At 43.7% G+C, this 26078-nt stretch overlaps 6 protein-coding genes across 6 annotated transcripts; 5 read left to right on the forward strand and 1 right to left on the reverse strand.

The window, feature by feature from the left end:
• Positions 1 to 2131: 2131 nt before the first annotated feature.
• On the reverse strand, positions 2132 to 2800 carry PHALS_13224 (uncharacterized protein; the record flags this gene model as incomplete). The annotated part of the gene is made up of 1 exon (XM_024728939.1): positions 2132 to 2800. One exon carries the CDS (start codon positions 2798 to 2800, stop codon positions 2132 to 2134), a length of 669 nt encoding a protein of 222 aa, XP_024579365.1.
• A 1162-nt stretch (positions 2801 to 3962) lies between these two features.
• On the forward strand, positions 3963 to 5536 carry PHALS_14676 (uncharacterized protein). Its single transcript, XM_036407555.1, has one exon. The coding sequence runs from the start codon at positions 4969 to 4971 to the stop codon at positions 5302 to 5304; it is 336 nt and encodes a 111-aa protein (XP_036263249.1). The 5' UTR covers positions 3963 to 4968; the 3' UTR covers positions 5305 to 5536.
• An 879-nt stretch (positions 5537 to 6415) lies between these two features.
• Positions 6416 to 6669, forward strand: PHALS_13225 (uncharacterized protein; the record flags this gene model as incomplete). Its single annotated transcript, XM_024728941.1, has 2 exons — positions 6416 to 6496; positions 6574 to 6669. 2 exons carry the CDS (start codon positions 6416 to 6418, stop codon positions 6667 to 6669), a joined length of 177 nt encoding a protein of 58 aa, XP_024579367.1.
• Positions 6670 to 22290: 15621 nt separating this feature from the next.
• PHALS_13226 (uncharacterized protein) lies at positions 22291 to 22493 on the forward strand (the record flags this gene model as incomplete). Its single annotated transcript, XM_024728942.1, has 2 exons — positions 22291 to 22316; positions 22343 to 22493. 2 exons carry the CDS (start codon positions 22291 to 22293, stop codon positions 22491 to 22493), a joined length of 177 nt encoding a protein of 58 aa, XP_024579368.1.
• Positions 22494 to 23767: 1274 nt separating this feature from the next.
• Positions 23768 to 24209, forward strand: PHALS_14675 (uncharacterized protein; the record flags this gene model as incomplete). The annotated part of the gene is made up of 1 exon (XM_024728943.2): positions 23768 to 24209. The coding sequence occupies one exon, from the start codon at positions 23768 to 23770 to the stop codon at positions 24122 to 24124; it is 357 nt and encodes a 118-aa protein (XP_024579369.1). The 3' UTR covers positions 24125 to 24209.
• Positions 24210 to 24217: 8 nt separating this feature from the next.
• On the forward strand, positions 24218 to 24864 carry PHALS_13227 (uncharacterized protein; the record flags this gene model as incomplete). Its single annotated transcript, XM_024728944.1, has 3 exons — positions 24218 to 24456; positions 24520 to 24613; positions 24670 to 24864. 3 exons carry the CDS (start codon positions 24218 to 24220, stop codon positions 24862 to 24864), a joined length of 528 nt encoding a protein of 175 aa, XP_024579370.1.
• Between the last annotated feature and the right edge of the window lie 1214 nt (positions 24865 to 26078).

Here is a 26078-nt window from a genome sequence, read left to right on the forward strand (position 1 = left end):
CTTATAAGTTTGAGTCGGAAGATAGTTTGCTGCACAAAGATTTGACGAAGTCAATCACAAATGCGACCCCTGATGTTAGTCACCATGCATTACTTGTGTTATTGTAACAACTCAATGTCAATAAGCCCTCTAAACTCGCAGATGTTACAAGCAACGACTTTCTCCAAATAGCTACTACGCTTCAGATCATTAGTTCACAAAGTCCGAGATTGCTTTCTCTTTGTATTAAAACTTACTAGTAAATTTCTGCTGATCGTGCATTCAGCTGAGATTAATAAGCCAAGTTTCATGTGAATGATAATGACTCCATAGTCTTACCGAACAAGAGTAATTCAACTGTCCCTTTTGTCACAGCTAAGGAAAGCACATAAGTTTTCTGCAATGAGACTACTCTATCATTGCTTACTCACAGAGTAATTTTCGCGACCATATACGGCTAGACTGCAGTGACATTGGGCTGTCTTCCGGCAGCAAATGCCATACCAACTATCATATTGTGTCCACAAAGTAGACGATCTTTGACGCCGCCAAGCTGATCGTAAACTTGAGCTAAAGCTAGAACCGGTAAACGAAAGCTTTACATTGTTAAGCTTGTATTTACTAAAAATCCTCTTGTGTTCTAAGTCAATTTTCCGCACTATCACCTATCAAACGCTATATTAAATCATGATTTCTAACTTGTGTAAGAAAGTCAAAGTAGGGACAGTTTTGTTACAATAAATTGTATTGTAATTGCTTACGAATTGAATACAATTAAAATTAACAATTTTAGCGTGTGTAATGAAACCTTGTAATATAACATTTAATTGTTTCACACTGAATAGATGTTGTGAAAAGTGCCAAAGATTGCAGAGGTTTTCCTGTTTATTAAGGTTTGCACCTTTCTTTGCTTACCATGATGCATACTAAGCGGAAGATGGCTGCCACGCTTGTTACTTTAGAATCTTGACATTCTTGGTCAGACCAGGCCTAATCGTGCAGTCATGAATAAAATTGCATATTTCAACTCGCACTCGTGCTTGCCATATATGGGCCACTCACTACATGGATTGAGCATGGACATTGATCTGGATGATAATTGGCGTGAAGAATATAAAACTGTTTTTATCTGAGGCATACGAAGTTCGTATCAAAATGTACAAATTTCTTACCTACTACACCAGTAAAACCTTAGCCGAAGCAAGCCTTCTGATGCCTGCTGTCGCATACGGATCGCAAACTTCAGGGTCTAATACAACCCTGCGCGAGCTGTTACAGGAGATTTCGGGTGTGTTCGTCGGGTGGTATAACTGTGTTACTCAAGCATGGCGCAAAACACGTACTGTCACCTCGAAAAAGTATATACATTGATCAAGACAGGAAGTGTGATTAACAAGAAAACTACAAAGCATTGTTTTCTCAGTCGGTCTCCGTACTTCAGAAGTATAGATACAACATATATTTATAAATCGTGCTGTCGTATTGGATGAAGCTTACCTCCTAGAATACAAGAAGTTTGAAGTCGAAATGCTATTTTACAACATACTTGCTGACATGTAGCATTGCGAACCGCAACTTTTCGCTAGACGAGTCAGATTGCCTCATCTGTAGCACATATAGCTCACTTCTTCGTCTATAAAATAAGTGCGTCCATCAGTATTCTCACATCCGAGAAAGCCCTCAAAACAGCTGTAGTTTATCTGTGGCTGACATTCCTTTATCACCCACAGCCAGCCAAGCCACATTCCACTCTTTTGAGTGAAACTCTGGGCATCAGCTGAAGAGAATTTAATCATATTTTTTACACAGTGAGTGCATACAGCACTTGCATATAATTTCTCATATAAAAGCTAGAATTAAAGATGGGCTCAGTTATTAAAAAATATAAAAATTGGGATCATATGCTGCATTATCTACAGACTCGACCAGAATCATGCACTCCTCCCACCAGCTGGGCGTGAAACAGCACTCACAGTTTCAGCGTCTACAGCTACGATGTCAAAGAGTAAAAGCTGCAGCTAACGCAATGGTGATGAATTAAGCTAAAGCACGTGATTTTAAAATTAAATAGTTTCTATGCGCGGCCTGCAAATCGGCCCTAAGCGCTAAATAATTACGAGTTTAGAGTTGTCAGCTACTCACTACCAGAGAATTATTCGTTCCAAAATTCCGATAAGTTTTCGTGAGGAATTTTACGGGAAGCGCGCAGTACAAGCATTTCTTCGCGAACAGGATCCGACACCTCGTCACACTTGCGATCCAAGTCATCCGCAAAAGCAACTGCTACCTCGTCATTGAAACGAACAATACGATGTGGAGTTACAAGTTCGAGATCCATAAGTTTCTCCACTAGCATGTTGCGATCGGCATTCGCTTGCTGGATGACAACTTGTCGACGTTGCTCACTCACGCTCTCTGAAGCTTTCTCAATTTTTTCCAACACACCCATAGCACGCTCCCAGTGATTCTGAAGCATAAGCATCAATGCGTGCTGACGCGAGCTTTGTAAGAAAGTAAGGGCCTTGCGCACCCCGTCGCACCCCGTAACACAGGGCCATTGTCCAGCTGTGGACTTGCTAGCAGGTATTTTTGCCGCAAAATCCTCTTGCAGTGACTCATCTTCTATCCTTAATGGAAACGTAGAGCGCGGCGAAGATTCAATTTGTCGCTTGCAAACTTTGAGAAGAGCTTCGCTTTCAGCCGAGACACCAACAATGCCACTGTCTTCTGCTGAACTATTGGCGCTAGACGGAAGCGGTGGCCGAGTACGCTTAAGCAGACGACGAGATAAATCCTGGACTTGGACCATGCACGATGTCATTATTATCGAGAGCTAAGTAAGCAGTTTGATTCAAGCGCGGCAGAATAATGCGGTAGTTACACAGGCGTCGTGGCAGTGAGGCGTACAACGTCAAATACAAAGTGCAATGGATGGGAGAGGACGAACAACTGCCCGTGTCTTTCGTTTTGGTTCTTGACTCTATTTTTTGGTCGATACACCCAGATCCACTATTTGGTCCGCTGCGGTTGGGGAAGCGTTTGTGGACGTCCAGAAAAGTTGCGACACACTGGAACGGCCGGTGCGAGCAGAGACCGACCCGATTGGTAGGCTGAGCTCCCTCCAGTGGCTTAGTTTTCGAGGAAAGTCACAGAGCATCGGTATGATGGTCAATGCTTCTCGACAGACCTGATTAGATGCATAGTCACGCAATGCTAGTGAAAATCGTTTTCACTATATTGAAACATAGTAAACGATACCCATTTGATGGCATACAACAGCTGCGGCTTGGAGCTGATTTTCTACATTTGCATCAGCTCCCTTCAAACTTTGCCGTACCCAAAGTGTGACACAGGCTCGATTTTATCGGGGGCAAGACCGGAAGCACCACATCCAGGGCTTCGTGGACTGGCATGTCATATAAACATGTGGCTTACATAGAATTTGAAGTACTACCTAATGCACACCTATTCGTGCGACCAACCCAACGTATGGACCCCTCGGCTTGAAAATTTTTATTGTCTTCAGTCCGGGAAACTTACGTCCCTGAAGTTGGGCGAAGCACGTAACAGATCAATGGACTATGTATAAAAATCGTAACTTTGTTACATCACGCTAGTGGTTACTTTGCCCAATCAAGTAATTAGAAGTTAAAAGACGACTTTAGAGGATGCAAACTCACTTTAATGTAGAAAGGAAACATTAGTGAGATAGGCAAATTTTCTTGACAAGATTGAAAAGTAATGAAAACCATAATCATTACACTGAAGTCGTGTCCCCTTACACTTCACCCTGAATACTGATTGTGCTAAAAGCTGACAATTAGCGGAGTGGAGAATGTGGGACCACTAAAGTTCTCGCAAGATTCAACAGGAAGTCCTACACTACGAAAAGTCACAGTATTGACCGACTGCAATAGCTCAGCCATGAAGATATGAGATACATTCGAAAGCCAAATTGCAAATTGCAAAAAAATTACAAAGCAGCAAAAAGTCCAGCATCGCCAACACCAAGCTAAAGGTGCTCGCAATGTGTGAAACTTTATTCAATCCACAAGGAAAGGGAAAAATCTACCGCACAACTATATCCTCCCTTTTCTCTTTATCCGCCTCTGAAGGTATGGTGTCCTCCTCGACCGACCACTCAAGCTTATGTACAAGATTTTTGTATAGGACTAGCCTGAGTTGGTTCGTAATCTGTTCTACATCTCAACAATGTTGTTCGTGCGACTTTAAGGCAAAGAACGATATCAGTTGGATTTTGCACGCATACGGCCAAAACGTTGTGACATAGCCATGGCTGGAACAGAGCAACGGCGTTTTTTCTCCCCTTATTTACTAGCGAGAGCAAATGTAAATTTTTCTGAACGTCAACCGATGAGACAACGACACCACCGCAAAGAAGTGTCTAGTGCAAAGGAGGCTTTCTTCACAGGTCCAAGCACAGCAAATAAAAGCAAAGGGATCATATGCAAAAGGAAGTTTCCGCACAATGTCTTATTATTAGTTAAAAGTCGCTTAAAATACGAGTGATAATCTCCCCCCTCGGTACCTCGAGACTGTTTATTCTGTCTAATCGTTGGAGTACGTTTTACGTCATGATTGGTAAGGATGACTTAGTGGAGGAATTAAAGGACGCAATCAAGAGGAAGATTGAAGATATTACGATCTGCAGCTCTTCTTGGAGAAGAAGAAGGATGGTGCATGTCTGACGGGTGACGATGCTCTTGACAGCTAAGAATAGATGACACTTTGTCTTTGAGTTGAGGCAATCGTGGAAGCTGAACAAGCCAAATCTCCTTAGTTTTAATGTTTGTCTAGGAGAAAACGTGTTTCACGTGCCGGTGGTGGTGTCTCGGGATTGCTGGAAGCCGAAACTGTGGAAATACCGCATCCACGATGGATGTTGTTGAATGATGTTCTTGATAAGAACAAGAAAGCGATGAATCCACGGACTTCGCTTACGTGTCGTTCTCAGAAATTGATTTCGTCATGCCGGCAACCAAAGAACTAACCGACATGAAGTCCATCCGTAATGAAAAGCTGGGTGCGTTGCGTAATGACTTCCAATACCTGATCAAGGCTTTTGGTGATATTATCACTGGTAAAGAAGCAAAACGACTGCACTTTATCTTACCTGTGCTCGCAAGTGTCTGTGCTCTATTCGATGAAGATGTCCTAATTCTGCCGAAGAAACGGTTGTTGGGAAATGTGTTCATGGAGATGAAGCCCTTGAGTTCGTGCTTAAGAGACGAGAGAAACGTATTTGTATTGTGTAGGCTAAACGAGATGACATTTAGCAGGGGTTTTGCTCAGACGAAGATGTAGAAGGTCTACCGATAGTATTCAGCATTGTCACGAACTTCTTGTTCTCGCGAAATTGGATGACGAAACTGAGCGAGCGACATCGATGGAGATTGACGTTCCAGCAACCAAATCCGTGGATCATATCGCAGGAAAATTCTACTCCATCTTTGTGGATGACGTATACATGTCTGGCAGTACATACTTGTTAGGCCCCTACACTATTTTAAATAATATATTTATTTGTCAATTCCTGATCAGAATAAAGTCTATAATACAAAGGCGATGACTAATTCACCCGAGCAAAACCAACTAAGTAAGGAGCGCTTTAAAGCTGCGCATAAGAGGGTATGTGCGAAGCGTGATTGTTCTCTACGAAGATAATAGTAGAGATCACATTCTTGCAAGCCGAAATTAAGCACGAAATTTGATAGCAAAATCAAGCAGCGAATTTTATGTTTTCTTTCAATAAAAATAGATGGTTTAGTACGTAGTCACAGTGCCTTTCAGCCGCGAATTTTTTGCCATTTAATTTATGGGACATCGATGGCATATACATGCTCTACTGACTTCCCTTTGCATTGATGAGGTACTTCGTATTTTCAAATTCAGCAACAAAAACTTTAGCAATTACCATCAGGAACGGAGCTCTTCTCAAAGACATCTTCAATTGTACTTATCGGAAGAAAATTTCTTCCGATAAGTACAATTGAAGATGTTTATGAACTTGGTATCTATATGACCTATATGACTATCTAGATACCTAATCACAAATTGTATCAAATAATTTTGGTTATTAGCTTAAAGTCAAGTACGTCCTTGATCATAGAATAGCCCCTTATTCACTAATTACCAGACATAATAGATTTACACTCTGGTAACCAGCATTGACAACCTGAATCTCGGAACAATTTTTTCCGTTAGGCGACTGACGTCAGCAATCAGCATCGGTTAGCCAGAGGCCACGTCTGATAATCAAGCAGTCCAATTACTCAATAGTAATATCACCATTTAATTTGCTTATTTCATTAGAGAGTTGACGGAAGTCATAGTCGTGGCTGACGGCACAAGCTGTCAAATTTATGATTTGTCTGATAATATTTGAATTTTGAATTGATTTTGGATGAGGACAGACATGTGCAGAAAGCTTCGCGGCCACCAACATACCAAACATTACATCATTAACAAAAAGCTTAATGTGATTATATTTTTGGCGGTATCTATATAGGTCAGTGCTCGGCCAAATTTCAATGGAAGGTCTAATACTGAAAAGGTGCTTTACATTTGGAGTAGATTCCTACGACTTCCAATATTTCCCGATTACAAGAAATGATTGTGTTCATGCTTAAGACGACTGTGTTTCGAGGTCGCCAGGAATCACTGCTGTGAAGACGAAAATGCAATGTCAAATTCATTGGCTTACTAGCTTAGCATGTTGTTTATAATCTAATATTGTTTGCACTCGGCACATCTACGTCAACAATTTTTATTTAAAATGAAAAATTCTATAATCTTGTGTATTCAACGCTTACACATTTGGTACAATTCACATTACACTTGATTTAATTGTGATAATTCACAAACACAGAAATATTGGTATGTGTGGAGATGACGGAACTAATCAAACAGGGGCTAGCCGCACGACAGAAAGCATAGATAGTTATATTATAAGAATTAGTAACGTATATGCTCGGATAAGCTCAGTTAGCTTAGGATTTATTTCCCGAGAATACCGATGGCCACAATGTGGTGCTCGTCTTTGTTGACAGAGTCAGCAAGATGGTTCGCATCGCTCCGTGTAGCGATTCCATCGATGCCAAAAAATCGGCTTGATTGTTATTGATTACGTTTTCCGCAATCACGGGTTGCTAGACGCCATCGTCTTTTATCGTGATACACGATTCACGAGTGGCTTTTAAAAAATTGTTCCGAATTCCTGACACTTGCTTGGATATGTCCACTGCGGTTCACCCGATGGACAGACAAAATGTGCCAACCGAGTGGTCGGTGATGTGTTAAAGAAGATTCTGCGCAAAAAATTCGCAGGATGGTGTTCGTTGTTAACATTGCATGAGTTTGATATGAACATTTCAGCTCATTTATCCACTGGAATTACGCCATTTTTTATGAATGGCTTGCTACACCCGTATGTACCGCTTTATGGGATGGGTGGTGCCTCTGCTGTAAGTGGCGGAGGAGCTCGGCAAATCGTTGCCTCTCAAATCGATACAATCAATGATGCGAATGAGGAGCGCATGTTCAAGAATGCCCTGGACTCGTTCATCATGAGTTGTGCGAATGTAATAACACGGGTGTGCGACGCAATGGCGAATGTGCATGATCTGGAAAAGAAATTTGCAGATAGACGAGGTCGTCAACGCATAATGTCGTTTATTGTGGGATTATGTACTAAGAACTACTAAGTAGTACTAATAAGCTATCAGACAATGCGGTCTCAAGCTTAGAAAGCTCGAAGCTATACCTCGCTTCATCGGTCCATTCCTAGTAGTTTCATGGCATGAGATAGCTTGAATTATCGATCTGCCAAGCTGGCTAAGGACACATCAAACATTCTACGTAAGGCTCCTCGAGCCCTACCATAGTAACGACGCAATTTCTGTCCTGAATATAACGCAGAAGCAATCGAAGTTGGCTTAAGATCCACAGCTTTGGCACAAAGCTCGATCCCCTAGCGTCATAGCCTCAGCATCGTTCTCAAATTGACGAGAATGGTCGAAAACGCCCGAAACAGAGCGAGATCGCTTGGCAGGAGACCCCGCATCATCAGCGGAAGCAGCCACAATAGGGGGGGGGCTTGCATAGCTTACTTCAATTGATGGATTCAATTTTCAATCGCGTCTCTGGGCGAATTTTAGCGACGCCATGCGAAATCGTAAGCTTCGCGAACGACCTCTCGAACATCCTTCACGCGCTATCGCGTCGACGACACTCCATCCGTCACTTCGATCAGCCGCTAGTTTATCAGTGACACGAGCTTTTCCGCCTTCGTCAAACTCAATCGTAACGCAGACAAAGACTGTGGACCAACCGCAGAAGAATCAAAGGGGACGCCCGCTCCGCCCCCTCTTCCAGATCGACAGGAAAATCGATAACACCACGTCGAGAACGTGGTGGCGGAGAGAAACAACCGCGGTCGAAAGGAGCTCTTGGCGAAATGGCTGGAACATCCAGCAAACGAGAATATGTGAGAGCCTCGTACTCCTATTCTTCGCGACTGTCCCTGTATCTTTTGCGCGTTCGATGCGAGTCCGAAGACGGACTCTGTTTAAGGCAGCTGTCTCATCCTCATCTTTCTCGGTTCCTTTCGCCGCGAATCCGACTGATGACCGAACGTACTACACGGGCATTCTTGATGTCGGAGTGTGTCCGATTTTGCGCTTTCAAATGCACAAATTGAAAGCGGATATCGCGTACCTTCAACGAAGCTGCAGCGGTACTCGCGCTTTGCAAGCGGTGGGTGTCCTTGTGCCCAGAATCGATTGTCGATTGTCTGGATGAAATTCAGGCTGGATTGTTGGACGTATAGTACAGAAGTGAGGCTTCGCGGTTCACCTTCAGCACGATAAATCGGTCCGATGGCGCGAAAATACGCGATTTGGGTCAAAAGCGTTCGTCGAACTCGAGGTTGAAACTACCACGTTATTTCTAAAAGACATCATGACGATCAAGATACGATAGCGCAAATGCGCCGGATGACACGGAATTGGGACATTATTCTAGTTCGATAGTGACGAAGATCTTAAATAGATCAAGGATATGGATTGCCTTCGTTATGAAGAGCTGGACAGAGCGTGACGTAGAGCGTGAACAAGAATTGAAGAAGAATTGAAGATTTAAAGAATTTGGGTAAATCTACTTTTGAGTGGGGGGGGGGTGAAATGGGCCAGGTCCCATTACACATCTTTGTGTAGCTCATAATTTGGTGTGAATTACACTAATTATTCATCCTGTATAGTTGTATATTCCCTTTTTCATTTCTGTTGTATCAGCATTCGAGGCATTTATCAGGTTAGGAGGGGGTAACAGCCTATTGACTATAATTAATAAATGCCACGTCATTTTTTCTCCTCTTTACGTAGGTCAACGACCCGCTGGAAGCGAGCTATAAGCAATGAGGTATATCAATTGACCTCAGCTCTTCTCAGTTAGTGTGTGCACGGACAGGCAATTCTCACTACAGTCCTATATTCGTGCGTCTTGCCACGGAAACATTGACTTTAATGTCTAAGATGGTGTCTATCCTTCATAAAGATGAGTTTGAGACAGCTTGGAACGTTGTTGAGTCCTGGTTCTGCATGAAAGAAACGCGCTAATACTAGAAATGGCCAGACCAGATTGCCAGAAGTCACGGATCGATAGGAAATTGAATCAATAGGCGTTATGCATTTCTATTCTATCAGCGGATAGGCAAGTCATGAGCCCACCTCTTACCGGATACAAATACGCTTGTGATGTACGCACGAGGCTGTAATAGTAGCATGTGATGGCGCAAATTTATCAGCGTTGATATTTCTGGTGCCTTGAACAATGCTCGGAGTACAGAAGAAGATGTGAGCCAAGGTCTCAATTTGACGGTAGAGAACGCCTGTACATCGAAGTCTCCAGAGTGTTTTTGTGTTGTGACGTAAAGGGATGGCTGTACGTCGTGGTCTATATTGTGTATCTCTGGTCGGATGGTAAGGAACAGAAATGGGATTTTGTCTCTTGTATAAGGAACGGTGGGAAATTAACTGTGTATCGCGATCTCACATGCTAGAGGCGGTGAAGATGAAGATCTACTATAAGCGGCCTAGCTCATGGGGTTGTAGGCCCCTTTCAGTACCTACGGTTGAGAAAAAAAACACTTTTCGGTGCTAAGTGCTAGAAGCTATAAATTATGAGGTCGCTGAAATAGCACGATTGTACTGGAGAGGATGCTGCCCTCGTCAATCTCATTGTGACTATCTCATTGATGACGCCCGCAGAGCACTGAGGACAAAGGATGGGACAGATATCTTGAAAGACTCTACGAATCCTTCAAACCCTGGAAAATTATGACAGGGCACTTTATGTGTCACCCCTAGATAGGGAAGTGCGTCGTAAAATTGCATTGGTTCCCAGTGCCGATAATTCATCAATAGCGATAACCCTTACCAAGGGCTCAGTCTACGTCGTTGATGTTTTATTTCCTCCTTCTACACCCTCGGTATCGACTTTCTGTATCGAAAATGCTAACAGCGAGTGACGATTTGCGCATGCATATAATAAGCAAAACCAGCTACAACCACCGACTCATGATAATGATGTCTTAAATAATGGCATGGTCCTCTGCACTGTGTTTAGTGCCCTTGCTTGGGTTATCAGGTACGGCAATATCCCTATCACTGCGATGAGTAGTCAGAGCGGACTATACTAGGATTCGCAGATCATGCCACAAGGATCCATCAGCGACAATCAATTAACTGGTGACACAGCGATTCTATCTAATGCGTGGCTATGTACAAACCAATCCCAACAATATAGTTGGCAGTGCTTGAGTGTAGTATGCACAAAAAATGAATGATTGCATTTTATGAATTAATTGTGCAGCGATGTGCAAACAAACACAATGTGTTTTTAACGCCGACAACATCTCGTGTCTGGGTTACTTCATTTAAATGCAAGCTCTGTGGGTAGATCTTGCAGCTGTAGAGCTGTAGTTTGGGCAGTGCTTCCGTTCTAAAAGGAGTTGAGAAAATTCTTTGCTCGAGAACAGTGCGAACTATGTTGACATGGCACGACGGCTCATAATTCGCCTAAAAAATGATATTAAGTTGTTGGAGTAGGCGGCTTTGGGCTTGTCAAAGAAAGCCTAATACAAACTTCGATTTTGACTCTCCAGCATCTAGATCGGAGACTCCGCATCATTTGGTACCGAACCACTTTTGCAATAGGCTGCGCTTCATTAAACAGATGCTGATGCGCATGAGCAAGTGATAACATTTGAGACTTGCCAGCTGCTTGAAAGAGTTTCCTTGTTCTTGACAACAATCTTTTTGCAATAAAGTATGTTTTTGTTAATCCCCAGGGTGCACCCGATTAGCTCAACTCGTCTGTGATCTATACTAATCATTCGACGGCGACGTCATCGAATTTTCACATAGAATTGCAAGATGCTCTTCGTCCTTGCCGATTATGCTGTTGAGGTAAAATGTAAAACGGATCGGTTAAATCTGGAGAAGGATGCGCTTTCGCGGCGCTCCAACTAAATTTTTTTACTTTATGCTGAACTCACCGATCGATGAAACTATATGTACGATGCACCGGTCAGACGCAACATGCATTGCGTTGCCGAACGCAACGCGAGTTTAAGAAATCCGATATCACATTATCAAAGCCAAACGCCTGCATAGCTATGCTGCTTGTATTACAGCACCAACCCACATGATACTCAGCGTGTAGTGGACCTTACGATGTGACAAAATACTGTACGAGGCACATAATACTTCTTTGCTTGGTTTCCACCTCGGAAGAGAAAGACACACTGCTCGTTGAGTGTCGTGGTTGAAAATCACCATCTACACGTGGTTTCGTACACATGGGTCAGCGACTTTATTTCTCGTCAAATGCGGCATCATCTTCGGCCAGCTTCCCGGTTGTCGCAGTAATAGCAGTCCATAAGTATAGAATCTGCTTTCGGCTTTTTAAAAGAGGCATTTCTTCATACCAGTATTGTGATCGTTGTGCCGTCAGAGCAAGAGGATTCAGCTTACTATGGTCAGCGACAATGTGACCGGTGAGGGCAAGATGTTCCTCGGCCAAATGATTCACCAACACCGCTTTCAGTAGCCATTGTATCAATTCGAGATCCGCACTTAATTAAAACTTTTAGGCACACATTGTTTGATATGCCCAGCACCATTCTAGATCACTTCGCTGCAAACCATCCGTAAAAATTGCTGCCCAGGATATCCACACGCCGATATCATAGTCAGGCGGAAACGCGCAAAAGTATGTTGTGGAGTAAAGGAATATGAAGGCAATTCGATGAATTATTCCCTCGCGATTGTGGCAAAGAAAGAATGACGTTATACTCTGATTTTTTAACGAGAAAGCAAACTTATTCAGTGCTCTCGTAAGAATGCTAAACCATACTATTACAAGCCAGTCGCAAGTGAAGCGAACTATCCTAGACTGATAAAAGTTTCTTGCATCCCTGTAGGCGCGCTATCTTCTGCTCCAAAGCAGCGACTCGGTTCTGAACAACGGAAAGCGCCTCAAGCTATGCTGTGCAACGATGAAGCTGCGAAATTGACTGCAAAATTTGGTTAGTCTCAGGCTCGGATACACACCACGACTCGTCGAGAGGTTTAATGTACCGCAACATCGGAGCGAGCTCATGACAGCCATCTGCGGAAGGACTGCTCTCCACCAGCCCTGCTCGATGAGCAATGGGTGAGCCCATTTCTTATGGTGTATGTTTGGTTGGTCGGCAGATGCGCCTGGACTTTGAGTATTATCAGTATCTGGCGAAGCGGAAAGAACGTTCTCATTTGAAAAGCATATAGATGTTCGAAATTCAACATCGGCAATACTGCCCTGGAACCCTAGTTGCTTATGTAATGTCGTGCGCACACTCGGCCTTTATATCCCGTAGCACAGCGATCGTGAGTGGGAATCAATGTTGCAGTAAAAAGGACTCTTCGTCGGTATCTCTTACACCTCTCTTATGGAGACTAGTGAGGCTATAAAAACAGCAGGAAAAAATGATGTATTGTCACCTCAACGCCTGTGTCGTGCGCTGTATTTTAAAAATCTAGCAGGAGACAGGCTGGGCTGGCGTCCGCTTCGCTGATACAGGCTTATAAAGCCGTTAGACGCGTTAGATCACGGCGTGTTTTCCTCACCAGTGCGCGAGCTGAGGTTGATATCTTGCGGAATTTTTGCCAATCTGTTGAAAATGTCAGGAATTGGAGTCTAATATCTAGTGTTATAGCTGGAGCTAAAGTCGTCATTATGCACACAAATGCACATTTATGTTTGCGCGTTTGTTTACTTGAACGCTAGTTAGCAAGTCCTTAAGTTTGTTCGACGTGAGTCTAGCGAAGTATCTAAAATCTTATACGTGAAACTCTGTCAACAGGGATCACATCTCACTGTGAAAAGCTAGGACAGCAAAACATGTACTTCGCATATTCAAGCATTAGTTGACGGGTGACTTGAACTTTTGCTATACTGAAAATAGCTTGTGAAGAGTTAAGACGAGGGTAACACGCGTTTTCCTCACCCAGTGCGCAGATCGACACATGTGTCGGCAACCAGTACTTAAGATAAATTTCTCATTGGTTTTCCAGCCACTTCTGCTTTAACTCTGGAGGCACTCCCGAGACATATCGACCTGTTTCGCCAAAAATTGCGCTCGGAGCGACTTTTGCTCTCGATGCGAACAGAAGGAACCGTAAACATAGACATGTTAGTGCCTCTAACCAGCGTGACGAGCAAGTATAGATGGTCAAAAACCGTATTACCGACGTGATAAGATTTGCAAGAGTTGGTGTGACTCTTACTTTTGCAGAAGAACAACACGCAAGCAATGTTATCCGAGCAACGTTCGTCTCAGCTGGACATCATAGTAAGCTCTTCACAGCACATTTCGTAGTAGAGAACGAGCACTGGGTTCGTTACTCGTGCAAGGATGGGGCGAAACGCCGAGCAGTTTTGTTCATAGCAAGCAGCAAGGCTCTATCAATCACGGTGAGAGAGAAGATGCACGACCATTCTTGGGGCGCCACAGCATTTGCTTTTGGCAGGGTACAGCTCGATTTTCCCGCCGATTATGACAAAAATTGCCTTAAGAGCTGACGCTGTAAATACATAGAGTAAAGTAAAACCAGGGCGCAGTAGGCGTTGATGGGTGTTCACATTTATATGTCGTTCAAAGACATGTGAGCCCCACTGCGAGCCAAGTCTTGGTACGGTGGGGTGTAAATGGGCACTTATTGTATAATCGTAATTGTAATATTTATGCAGTGGGTCTGCCGTGCAGGAGAGTGGAGCCGAGAGCCGTTAAACGAGCTAGCAGTATCAGTTGTCTTTGTTATTTTAGTATACATACATGTACACTTTGTTCTATTTAAAGTAATACTTTACATACGCGTTTTTTGCTGCCAACGAGATATTTAACCACAAACCCGCAACGCTTGTACTAGACAGCACACTATCTTATGCTGCAATATCTTGCATTCCGTCGAAGTATAGTTGACATCAATTTTCGCACTACATATTCCATTTCTGACAGCTTAATGCTGCTTTCCGATATTTTAAAGTTGACAGTTGTTTTTATGGACGGCGTTGACTCTACGCGTCATCCTGCTAAGTTTCTAAAGCAAACTTTTCATAATAATCGTTCGGACTTTACTATGACGTAGTACTTTAAGTACAGATATGATGCACTTTGACATCTCAAAGGTGCCGGCATCAAGAATGCGCCATCCGGGAATTGCGTGCGGGGTATCTCGTTCGTAACGAGATATATACTGTTTCTTATTTTCAAACTATCTTTTGTTTTTTACGCCCGGACAGCTTTGATTCCCTCGGACCGGTCCATTTGGATTTTTGTAAGCATCATAAGTACCAAATTTCCTGCACCTATGAATATTGGCAATTTTGATAAAGCCGATGTGACATTCGTAATCTTGTATCGTATTAGACCTTTTACATTTGAATCAAATATGCTAGGGTGAAGTACAAAGATTACAGCTCTTGCCTCTATACACAAAACACACTGAGGTTCACACTAATTTTGTCTGATTAAGACACACCGGACTTTTGCTCGTGTTTTCAAATCAAGCGGCTCAACAAGTGCGGTTTTGCAGCGGACGCTCCTATGATAAATCCCGGAGAGACTGTCGCGGTGTTTCTAATAGAGATCGATCCCAGTAACTCCCGAGACCCGAAAAAACACCTCCTCCATAATCCTGTGATAACCGTCTTATTTTTCTTAATGGGAAAGCGCTCACTACGGCCAGCCCCCCCCCGCTGCATGCGTCTTAAATTTCTGTTGCGCTTGATAGCAGTGGGAAGTGATCAAAACCCCGCCGTGGAACTCACGGCAATATCTGACTTATTATCAATGTACTAGACCTAGACCTAAAAGAGAAAGTATGCCTTGCATTGCCAAAATCATCACGCCGTATTTTGGGATTTCAAGCCGCCAAAATCGCTCACCGCGTTGATGCGGAGCTTCTACGCGCCGTGCATGGAAGCCTTCCGCTTACAGTCAGAGAGAAACGAGCACAGGAACTTTCTTCACGAGTAACTTGTGGACTGACAAGTCATAAATCCGTAATTACTGCCTGGTTGGAGTAGCAACGGTATGAAATTGTATTCTTCATTTAGTGTGTACTTTGAATTCTCGAAACTGGCAAACGCGCCACTGAATATCATATATGACTCACTTTGGGCAATGGGTGCGAAAATCATTCCGTTATATCCGTTTCATGTTTTACGAAATAGCTTCATTCAAGCGGGTATTCGTCTAAAGCGTTATGCACCAATTTACAAAGATGAAATGACTTGGACGTCGACGTGATCAAGCATCACTAAGTACCTGTTGGTAACAACCCTGCTTGTCTCCATGAGATAGCTGTAGCAGTTACCAACCAAGTGTCTTTTTACCGCATGAATGGTTGCCGCCAACTTGAGAAAAGCGTACCGTGACGGGTGATCCTGTCTCTTCTCCAAGGGAGATGAAGGTCAAGGATGCGCCAGCAGAGCTATAATGCCAAAATCGAGCCTCGAGCTCCCATCCGTTTTCGAGAATAAGAGTAACCGATACAGAACAACAGGTTATGGTAATAGTCTTGGTGTACCGATCACTCTACGGAACGTTTCACATCAAAGTGAGATGCCCATTGCTCATCAGGAAGCGTCAGCGAGGGTCACACCTCCCATGGCTGGCAATCGCTTGCTGTCTCGATTGTGACGGCTCGTCACAATATTTCTATGAAGCTGATACAAACCAGAATTTATCTTCACCGTCACACTGTCTGAATTAAGGTTCCCAAAGCAGTTCAAAACTGTGTGGCTGCTTAGTAGCAGAAGGTAGCTAAGCTACAAGAGGTGCTAGCGATGATGTTTAATTCGTTTTTACGTCCGGCTGGCTCGTAGGAGAGGGGTTGTGGTAAGTTCACATAAGATTTTGGGTGGGCTCGCGTTTGCTCCAAGACATTCAGAGCTAAACGCTATTTACTCTTCGATACGACCGCGAACTGTCCGATTTTGCACTATCGCCATTGGTCTTTTTGCGCTTAGATACTGCATGTGTAGGTAGATTTAAAATGCGCTCAGTGAACCTTCTGCCCCACAAAATTCACTTGTGTGTTTAACCTGACAAAGGTGCATTGATATTGTCGTGTCACGTTTTGCGTATCTTGGATCTCAGCCACTGCGCATGACGTTTATTTTCATCAATACAAAATCATTGATATGACGTTCATTCTCATCAATATATATCATTGCTACAAAATGTAGCTGGACTAATTAATACCAGCATGTTGATATTTTTTTATCAGCCTAACCACTATGATCAGAGCCACTTCATGGCAGTGTCAAAGATACCTGGTGTAACGGGGTTCACTTACCCTTGCATAAAAGGGGGAGTCGCACAAGATGGTGCGGCCGTACATAGGTGTGGATTACACAATTTAGTGTAATCACACAGTGGCGTGGCTACACCGTAACAAGATCCACCACGTGGCAGGATTACCGATGGTAATGCATATTACTATATAAATTTGGTTGTACTATATATATATCAATTAGGCATTACTCCATTTATTAAGAGTTTTAGATGAGAAATATCTTGGAAACGGATATCTAATGCGATTGCTCAGACAAAAAGTAAATCTCGATTTGTGGTGATATAAACTCTAGTCAAAGCTACATGGATGGTCTGACGTCTGTCTCTTAAAATGCAATTGTCATTTCCAAGCTAGCTAAAGTACACTCCAAGCTGGAAGATGCGGCGTGTCAAATCGGCTGTGGTAAGAAATACTCTCTCATTATTTCAAAAAGGAGATCGCAGGATCAACGCGACCAGTGAGGAGAACTATCTGCTCCGCCAAACAAAACGCTCACGGAACCAAGCAAGTTCGTTGTTGCACACAGTATTTCAAAAGGCGATATATTCAGCGTACGGATCAGACAAAACGTGTTTTGCTTTGCCAAAAGCCTTAGAAAATAAGGAATTTTTAAGTTAGATGTCCATTTATTGCAGTGTACAACCACACACCTGTACCGCTATACTTCATATCAAGGTTAGATGTATCATAGCACTGAACCACAAGCCACTTAGTGTGTAGCGGTGCGCCATGATGAGTATCTCAATATTGGACGAGGCACATGCTATGGCAATTTGAAAGAGAAAAACATACTATTCGGTGAGCGCTATGTTATGTTGTCCCAACATGTATATGTGGGTAAGCACATATGCCCGCACGTTCGAAACTTGTCTGCGGGAGAAGATCGCACTACATGTAGCGGCACGTTTGGTTAGCCTGCGTCTTCTGGTAGTGAAAGCAGTCCATCACAGCTATCTTCAAAAGGCGCCTCCAGAAATAGCGACACTGTGGCCTTTGTAGACCATTTGAACACGATGGCTCATATCGCTGCATTCCACGATATTGTGAGCGATAAGGTTACAGCCAAGCTCTTCCTCGATCAAGTGCAACACTGATATGCATTGTAATGCTTCTTATATTGGATCAATACGCGCGCTTCACCGCGAAGTCTGGCAAACCATGTTCACAGTACTCACCACTGAATACTAATGTCAGCTGTCGAGAATCTGCAAATAGGAAGTCAGTATAAATTAAGCAGTGGAGGACATTCCCTGAAATCTTGCGAAAAGCCCGCGATGATCGAGAGAGTGACTCCCAGTCAGTAAGTATGCATAAGAAACTGTAAATGGCTCCACGGGCATTACCCCCAAGTTTTATAGCCGGTTTAGTAAGCCCGGGTGCAGCGACGCTACCGTAGCTCTTTGCTTCGAGGAAGCTAAGCTCTGGTCATCGACCTTACGTTCTTTCCAAAATCCGTACGAGTGTAGTGGATCGCGATCCGCTACCTCCAAGTACTAAATACCTCAATAAAGGTCTTTTTTGCGCAAAATTTAAGATGTATTTAATTGTTTTAGATGCGGCAAATAAACTGAGAATCTGCGATCCTCCGATTTGCTAATGCGGCAGACACGGGCTCACTATCATAAATGTTATCACACTTACCACTATGTATCTTTGAGTGAATTATCACTTTGCCAATCGGCCTTTTCTCATCCGCAATTATCTGCCAATTCCGTACACTACTTTGCTGCCAGCTCATATTTGTAACTTAATCACTTCGCCATTATTAGGCTCTTGATGATGTTATAAAAAAGGCGAGGCTTGAAACGGTATTATATCGATTCAGCAATGATACAGCGCGTGAAGTGAGCCAGTGGTGAAGGTTGTTGCTGACACCTTTAAAGAATAAGCACAGACAAGGGTTTATGAATCTGAACTAAAAATTGTATGTTTTTAAAAACTGAAATGAAGGATGCAGTCTACGAAACATTGTTCCAACTATCATTTTGCCATATTCTGAGCCCAAACTCCGCAACTGCTGTCCTAGGCAGCAACTTCACACTCGCTCTGATTTCAAATACACGTTTGATAAACTCTCCAAATCATCTAAGAGGACGATATGGTATTTACAAGGACGGTGGCGAGCTGCTCAAGTCAACAGAGAAGGCGCTGGGCAGACCTGTTTAGATGACAAACCAGGGAAATTATCTCGACTTATAATAAAGCGAGCTGGGTCTGCTGAACGTGTCACTGAGTCAGACCATGCAAATGACATGTTGAAATGGATTGAGAAAAATGTCAAGATTTTACATGATACGTGATTTAACTTGATCAATATGTAGGACGCAAGTACCATGACATCATGGTCGGGGTGCCTTACCGCTACGCTCTAGGTGTTCAGATGTTTATCAACATTGCACTAAGCTAGGACTCCCTGCGCGAAGACAGCCTTCGATTGAACTGCGGCTGGACCCTGCCGTGATCACTTGAGCAAGTGTTCCAGTGGCGTTGCGGCTTTTTTGACAGCCGTAAAAAATTAGTGGTCCAGATCGATCCGTTCTGAAACACTCATTTATATCATTTCATAGCATGATAGTACCAACAGGCTCCTTAGCGTGTGCCCCTCCACCTCTCGCTTCAACAACTTACTGCATTGTTCAATTTCTGTTTCACGGTAGGAAACCCAACTGACGTCAGGCACCTTCGCCATATATTAAGATTTTTAAACAGCTAGTGCTGTTCGAGAACGTTTCAAATCTCGGGACAAATGTGACATCAACAGTTGTTGACACGGGGGACCGCCTGGGAGACTGCAGTAGCTATTTTGGAATATCTGAGATCCTAAAGGCCACGTATTAGCATTCATGCTACATGCCAAGAGCTTTCTTCAATCTAGTCTCCACGTTTGTCATGACGTTAATTAATAACATCATTAGTCTTGATCTAAGGGTACTCAGATGGGCTTCGTGTGACGGTCCTACAACGTTATCAAGACACAAAGCACACCTGAGTGATGCACGTTATAATGCGGGTTAGCAAAACCAAGCAGTCCGCGTAAATCATTTGAAAAGACGCGTAACGATAAATATCGCAATTGGCTGAAAAAATGCGCTCGAAATCCGAGGTGCCAAACATCGCCACAGATTAGCATGACGTAATCAATCCGAATCAAAGTGAAGAATGGAGCAGTGAAAGTTTGAACCGTTTTACCATTTGTTTTAAGTTAGTCCATCAGCAAAAAGATATTAAGCCGGTTGAGTGCCAATCCACTACATACGATTATTTAGCTCAAAGCGTACGTAAGAAATCGATTCATGCTACTTCTGACCGCCCCTCAATACTTATGTAGAGTCAACATATAGCCATATCTATAAAGAATTCCTTGAAAGGTGCCTGCAAAAGAGCCGCGCCCGTCAGCATTGCTCGATGATCAAAAGGTGCCCATTCTTAACAACAGGTTGGTAAGCTCGCCAAAGCTGTACCAGCATATTCAGATGAAAGGGATGACATTTTGCAAGCTTGAGAGACCATTGTGGTAAAATTGCCCTGTCGCTCTTGACGCTCACGACCTGCAGCACTTCTTGTCCTTATTTTTTCCTCGAAAGAAAAGACAAGACCGCACGGCGGAATTCGCTTCCAGCTTTAATTAAGGCTCGGCCTTGTGCAAATTTAAGACTTTGTGTGTTGTCGTACCAGCAGACTTATGAAGATAAGCACGAATTTTGAATCTAAAGTTGTTACTTTCCACATCGACGTCGATACCGTGGTTTATTTATCGAAAAAGAAGGATGGATGTTTTTGTGTCATGTATGCCTCCTTGAATCTTACTTGTGACGTGGTAGACGAAAAAGGCGACATGCGCTCTTCACCCAGTGCTTGATATGATTAAGATACCCTTCGACAAATTTGCCGCAGTTTAGAACAAAACAGACGTCAGCTCGAATTGACCAGACCGTACAGCACATATGGTATCTCTCTCTGTGATCGCCTTACGATAGTTCGGTTTGTTCGCTTTTCAGCGCAAGGTCTACTTTCAATGTTGTGCATGGGGTCCGCCGCGGTCAGTGGGTGACAATAGATATCTCGAATACATGACCACGACGCGATTATTTTGCAAAAGTCGCTGCGTTTCTTCCGCTTTGAAATGATCAAGCATTACTAGCTCACAGCGGATTTTACTACTCTTATCGAGTAAATAATGGACAAGCATCTCGCAATTGGTGCAGTGCTGAGGAGTAAGCTTTTACATCGAAGAGTGTTAAACAGATGGAAAATGATTTTGCAGTATGGTAACGACCCTCATACTATATTCGTAGCATCATTATACATCAGGGGCTGACCAGTACTTGTAATCAGACATTTGGGTCAAACTTGTTCATTAGACCCACTCTTGTAGACTAAAGGAGTTGAGAAATTTATCGCGTTCCAGCCTCAAAAATTAAACTAAACCAACTGAGCGCATAAAACTAAACGTTCGTCGACACGAATATGCAAAAACAAAGTTGGATGATGTCTGCTGGTGCCAACGCTTAAATTACTATGAGATAAAGCATGAAGGAGCGATTGAACTACACATCACATGTTAATTACACAACAAATGCTGGTCAACGCATTATTTTGCAATTTTGACACAATTAGATCGTGAAAAGCAGACTATTTACTATAATGCAGGGCAACACATCAAGTAACGGGGTATCCTCACTGTGCATCAAACGCTGCAGATTGCAATCGACAGTACATTTAGTCTGACATCCTGTCAGATAAAGGCTACACCAACCGTTTCAAACTTGCCGACCGGAAGTACTGTCATTGCCATAGAGACAGCTCAGCTGTGAGCTAACTATCAATATTGCAGATTCCATCTACTCGATATTCCGGTCATATTGTACCGGGAGTAACGTCATTTCATGTGCTGCCACGGGAAACGTACCGTTTTGTGCTTTGCACTGTCGACCCTCGGGCTTAGTCAAGCTCAGATGTATCATGACAAGTACTTATACAGGTGAGAGTCGTACTTTAAAGAGAAGAGCTTTGCAAAGCACGCGGGTGGCAGGCTGCTGGCGTTACGCTATGTTGTACGTGAGGTTTTATTGACGTAAATAGACAGCACATCTACCGCGTAACAGCTGACTAGAGATAATTCCAAACATATGTTTTTTTCGAAAAAGAAAAGCAATAGTCACGTTAACGGAAGTCGATGCAACATTAGTAGTGGATACAAGATCCATCTACTGTCAGTCATCTAAGACAGACTCGCTGAATGGAAGATTACTGCGCGTTCATTCGGCGTCATCAGCTCGATAATCCTTTACGAAGATGAAACACAGGTTGCTTTATTTTCTTTTCTAGGGACAACGAGACATGCATATTATGTTTTTGTCAATAGTTGGTCTCGTGAGAATTAGGCGGTATGCGCACGACTGGAGGCACTCCCCAGTACTTGTTCTGATACTTTATAATAGACCTGTACTTTGGATCTCTGGCTGGACTCTTGATTCGAGGGGCGACGATTTATGGTATCGCACATCTTCGCTTTATCCCAAGAAGTGTAGCATACCTACTTTGTTTTTTGAAGGCGTTGTGCATCAACGAGCGTTTCACTCAGTCTCCTAGGAACTGTTTTTTCGCCACCAAACCTAACAGTACTTGCTCTTACAAGCCGGAAATTAGTGTGATGTAAAAAAACCTGTTTCATACAAAGGACGAAGCGATATGAAAGAAATTGAAGCCTTTCACTCGGTGCTCATGTTTGAAAGCCCAGGACATGTGACAAAATTTGCCTGCCTAAGTATGGCTAAATGCAGTTACTAACGCGAGACAAACGCCGCATCCAAGAAAGGTTATGCTGCAGAACAAAATGAATGTTAACCTTTTGATCGGACTCTTGACTTGATTGGCGAGTCGTTTTCAATACTTGTGAGACGTAATTTGCATTCCTATTAGCGTTAAGGCACTCTGTGTGAGATGCTCTTGGCGCGGCTGGTCATGCCACGGCGCGAGTTGTTTCAGCCACACCGCGACAATGCGTAAACCTACAATGTCGTGCTGAGCAGGCAACATTCAAATTTAATGTAATGAGCAGCTGGGCACATGCACACTTGTTCTGGGATATCTTTACCTTAAGGCTTGGTCTTCTTGGGTATCTGTTGTACGTACCTCTTCAAACACAACCGTGTGTGGATCTCTTGATCAAATGACGACTGAGTATATTCTAGGTGGTCTTATTTTAATTCAATCTTAACCTAGAGAAACAATTGATGTATCTTATTGTAACCACCTATTTATCAGTGCAATGCGCGCAATTTTAACCAATTTTCACCCTTTTTCAGAGAAGAAAAGAGAAAAAAGAAAAGAAATCAGGCATAAGAAAAATAAGAAAAATAAGAAAAATAAGAAAACAAAAAAATCAAATGTGTACCACACAAAATGTTTAATGGGCCTACCATCCCAGTGCACCATCCCCTACCCGAAACGGGACATCTGCATGCCCAGGGGTACCCGAAAGAAGAACTTGTATTACTTGACACAAAAAAGCGGTGTCGGACACGATATTACGAGAGATGACGATACAAGAGGTATATGTTCGGAAACAACGCAAAAGGCATTTGTCAACCCTGGCGACGGCGACAGCGATACGCCAGTGGCAGATATGCTAACACGATATATTGCCAAAAAATCGAGAAAGTGCCGAGGAGCGCCATGAGCGTCCAGCAGAGTTGCCAACACAACTAGCACAAACGAAAACGAAGGCGCCGGCAATGTCGGTCGGCGACGAAGGCGTCAACAGCTTTGTTTGATCTTCTCCACGGGTTGAAAAGCTGAAAAAAACCGCCATAAATCCATAAATCGATCGAGCGACGAGCACAAGTCGGCAGACGACGATGAAGATGAAGAGCTTCCTCTACCTCGCGTTGCTACGGAAAAGACTCTCAGACTTCGCTGACACCTCCAACGAGTACGCTGATATTTATAAAAGTGGGTTCACACCACCAAGTCGATTGCGACTGAGAACTAACGCAAATTCGACGGAAAATTTATCTGTCGTTATAAGGCGATCGCCAAGTGCGCGACATGCGTATTCGATACGGGAAACTCGTATAAGAGGGAAAGGTCAAAGCAGGTATTTCTGCATGTCGTGGAGACATGGTGAGATATTCACCAGCGGCAGCGCGTGTGGTCACAGGGACATGCCGAAGGACATGAGTTGGCATATCAACAAGCCGATTTATGCCGGTGACGACTAACATGGATCGGTCGTATGTTGAATTTCCTAGGCTTTCCAACCTGTATTGACACCGCATTCGTTGTCGTCGTTTCCCTTTGTTAGACCCCAAGCGATGGGACAGACTTTTAATGTTTCGACTCGAAGTGGAGCATGTAAGGTTTGCAAGCTCCTAATCACGGACTCGCGGCAATCGGCAAAGAGTTGTGAATGTGGCACCCAAAGTACGGATAGCCGAGCTATTTCACAAGAAGCTGTCGCACTCCAGAGTGTCGGCATATCGAAACAATCGTTTAACATGAAAGTGGGCAACCCCGTCTCGGACTACCACCAGCAACAAAATCCTCAGTGGTCGTACGATTGACAGCGATGCCATCGATGGCGTTTTCGTCGGTGCTACGCTTGGCGTTTTGATAGTGCTACACTTGCAGATAAGGCACCGAACGATGCGTCTAGGCGAGGCGAGGTCGTAGAATCATTAGATGCAAATACGAACGCGATCGCAAGATGGGTCGTCAAATGTCAAAGGTGAAAAATTTACTGTGGGCTGAAGTTCGCGGTGTGTAGATGAACGTTCACGCAGCATTGTCTGCTCTGTGGACGGAAGCTGCTCGACTCCACGCGGAGGATCAACGTCTTTTTGACAGAATTCATCAAATTTCGAGTGCTGTGGCACAGAAAGACTCGACGCTTGGATTTCAACGACGCGTTTGTTATCGTTCACGACCTTCGTCACCGGACTACTACAAACCGCGTTTGTAGAATTCGTACGATAAGATGAATCTCTACGGTATAGCCGACGTAAAACGTTGGATGGATACGGATCCAGCTTCGTAAGCCCAACGTATATGCATTTTCTGCACATTCTAAGGCCTTGAAGGGACCGGTGTATTTGTGAAGGAGCTTAGAAGTTCCTAGACTGGAGACGACAGCCTCGGCCAAGTTCTTGGTACTGACTAGTCATCTGTGAGTACTTGAGTGTTTCCACGGCCATGCGTATCAGCATTTGATTTCTGTAAATCTTGCGCTTCTGCCATTCATCACGTACCCGGGATACAACATTTGCTCTTTCGGTCTCAAACTTGTCAATACTTGGACGAAATTGGCGCTCGTCAATTGTACTGAGTTAGATGACAAAAGGCTTGTCGAGTACCTCTCTATGAGACCATGAGACAATGCTGGATCAGAAAGGCCATCAATGTCAAATGGCGTCGAGCCAGTTGTTGCATGAACCGCATTGTTGATGGCAAATTCAGTCATCGGAAATATATCGCTCCATGTCGCCGAGGAAGATGCACAAAAACTGCGTAGAATGTCTTTATGGGATTTGCGCGTTCAGTTTGGCCATCGGTTTCTAGGTTGTCCTTGATGGCCATCTCTAGGCAGGCCCCTAACAGACGAGAGAGGCTCGTCCAAAAGTCCTCTGTAACGCGCGTATCACGATCGGTTTCGATTGACTCTTGTAAACCATTATGTCAAGGGCCATGATTGATACATAACCGAGCGCTCTGTTCCTTAGTAACGGATTCAGCCGTTGGTGCGAGTGCACCATCGTGCTTGAACGGCCTACAAATACCAAAATTCCATTATGCGCCGCGGCACCCAGAGGTAACCCAAAGAAAAAGTCCAAACTGACGGACAGCCAGCAATCGGCTGGTGCTGGCAGACTCTGCAATGGAGTTTGACAGTGCGGGGAGTCACACGTTGACACACGTCACACGTATGAAGGAATTTCTTAACCTAAACATACATTTTGGGCCACCAAAAGCGGTATGCAAGCGCTGTATAAGATGACGTGCGTTGGCCATCTACTAAATCAAGTACGATCAAGTACGCTAATGCGTTTCGAGCCAGTCATCATTTGATGATGGCATCATTGCGAGGAAGAGGAATCTGTGCTGGCACAGTTTTGGCGTTCAAAGAGAAGAGAAGAGAAGAGAAGAGAAGAGAAGAGAAGAGAAGAGAAGAGAAGAGAA

Source organism: Plasmopara halstedii (genome assembly GCF_900000015.1).
Source record: "Plasmopara halstedii genome assembly, contig: Scaffold_658, whole genome shotgun sequence".
In the NCBI taxonomy this organism is placed as follows: Eukaryota; Oomycota; class Peronosporomycetes; order Peronosporales; family Peronosporaceae; genus Plasmopara; species Plasmopara halstedii.

Excerpts from the sequence above, each read along its gene's own strand:
- PHALS_14676 (XM_036407555.1), top strand. The coding sequence starts at position 4,969 with ATGCCGGCAACCAAAGAACTAACCGACATGAAGTCCATCCGTAATGAA.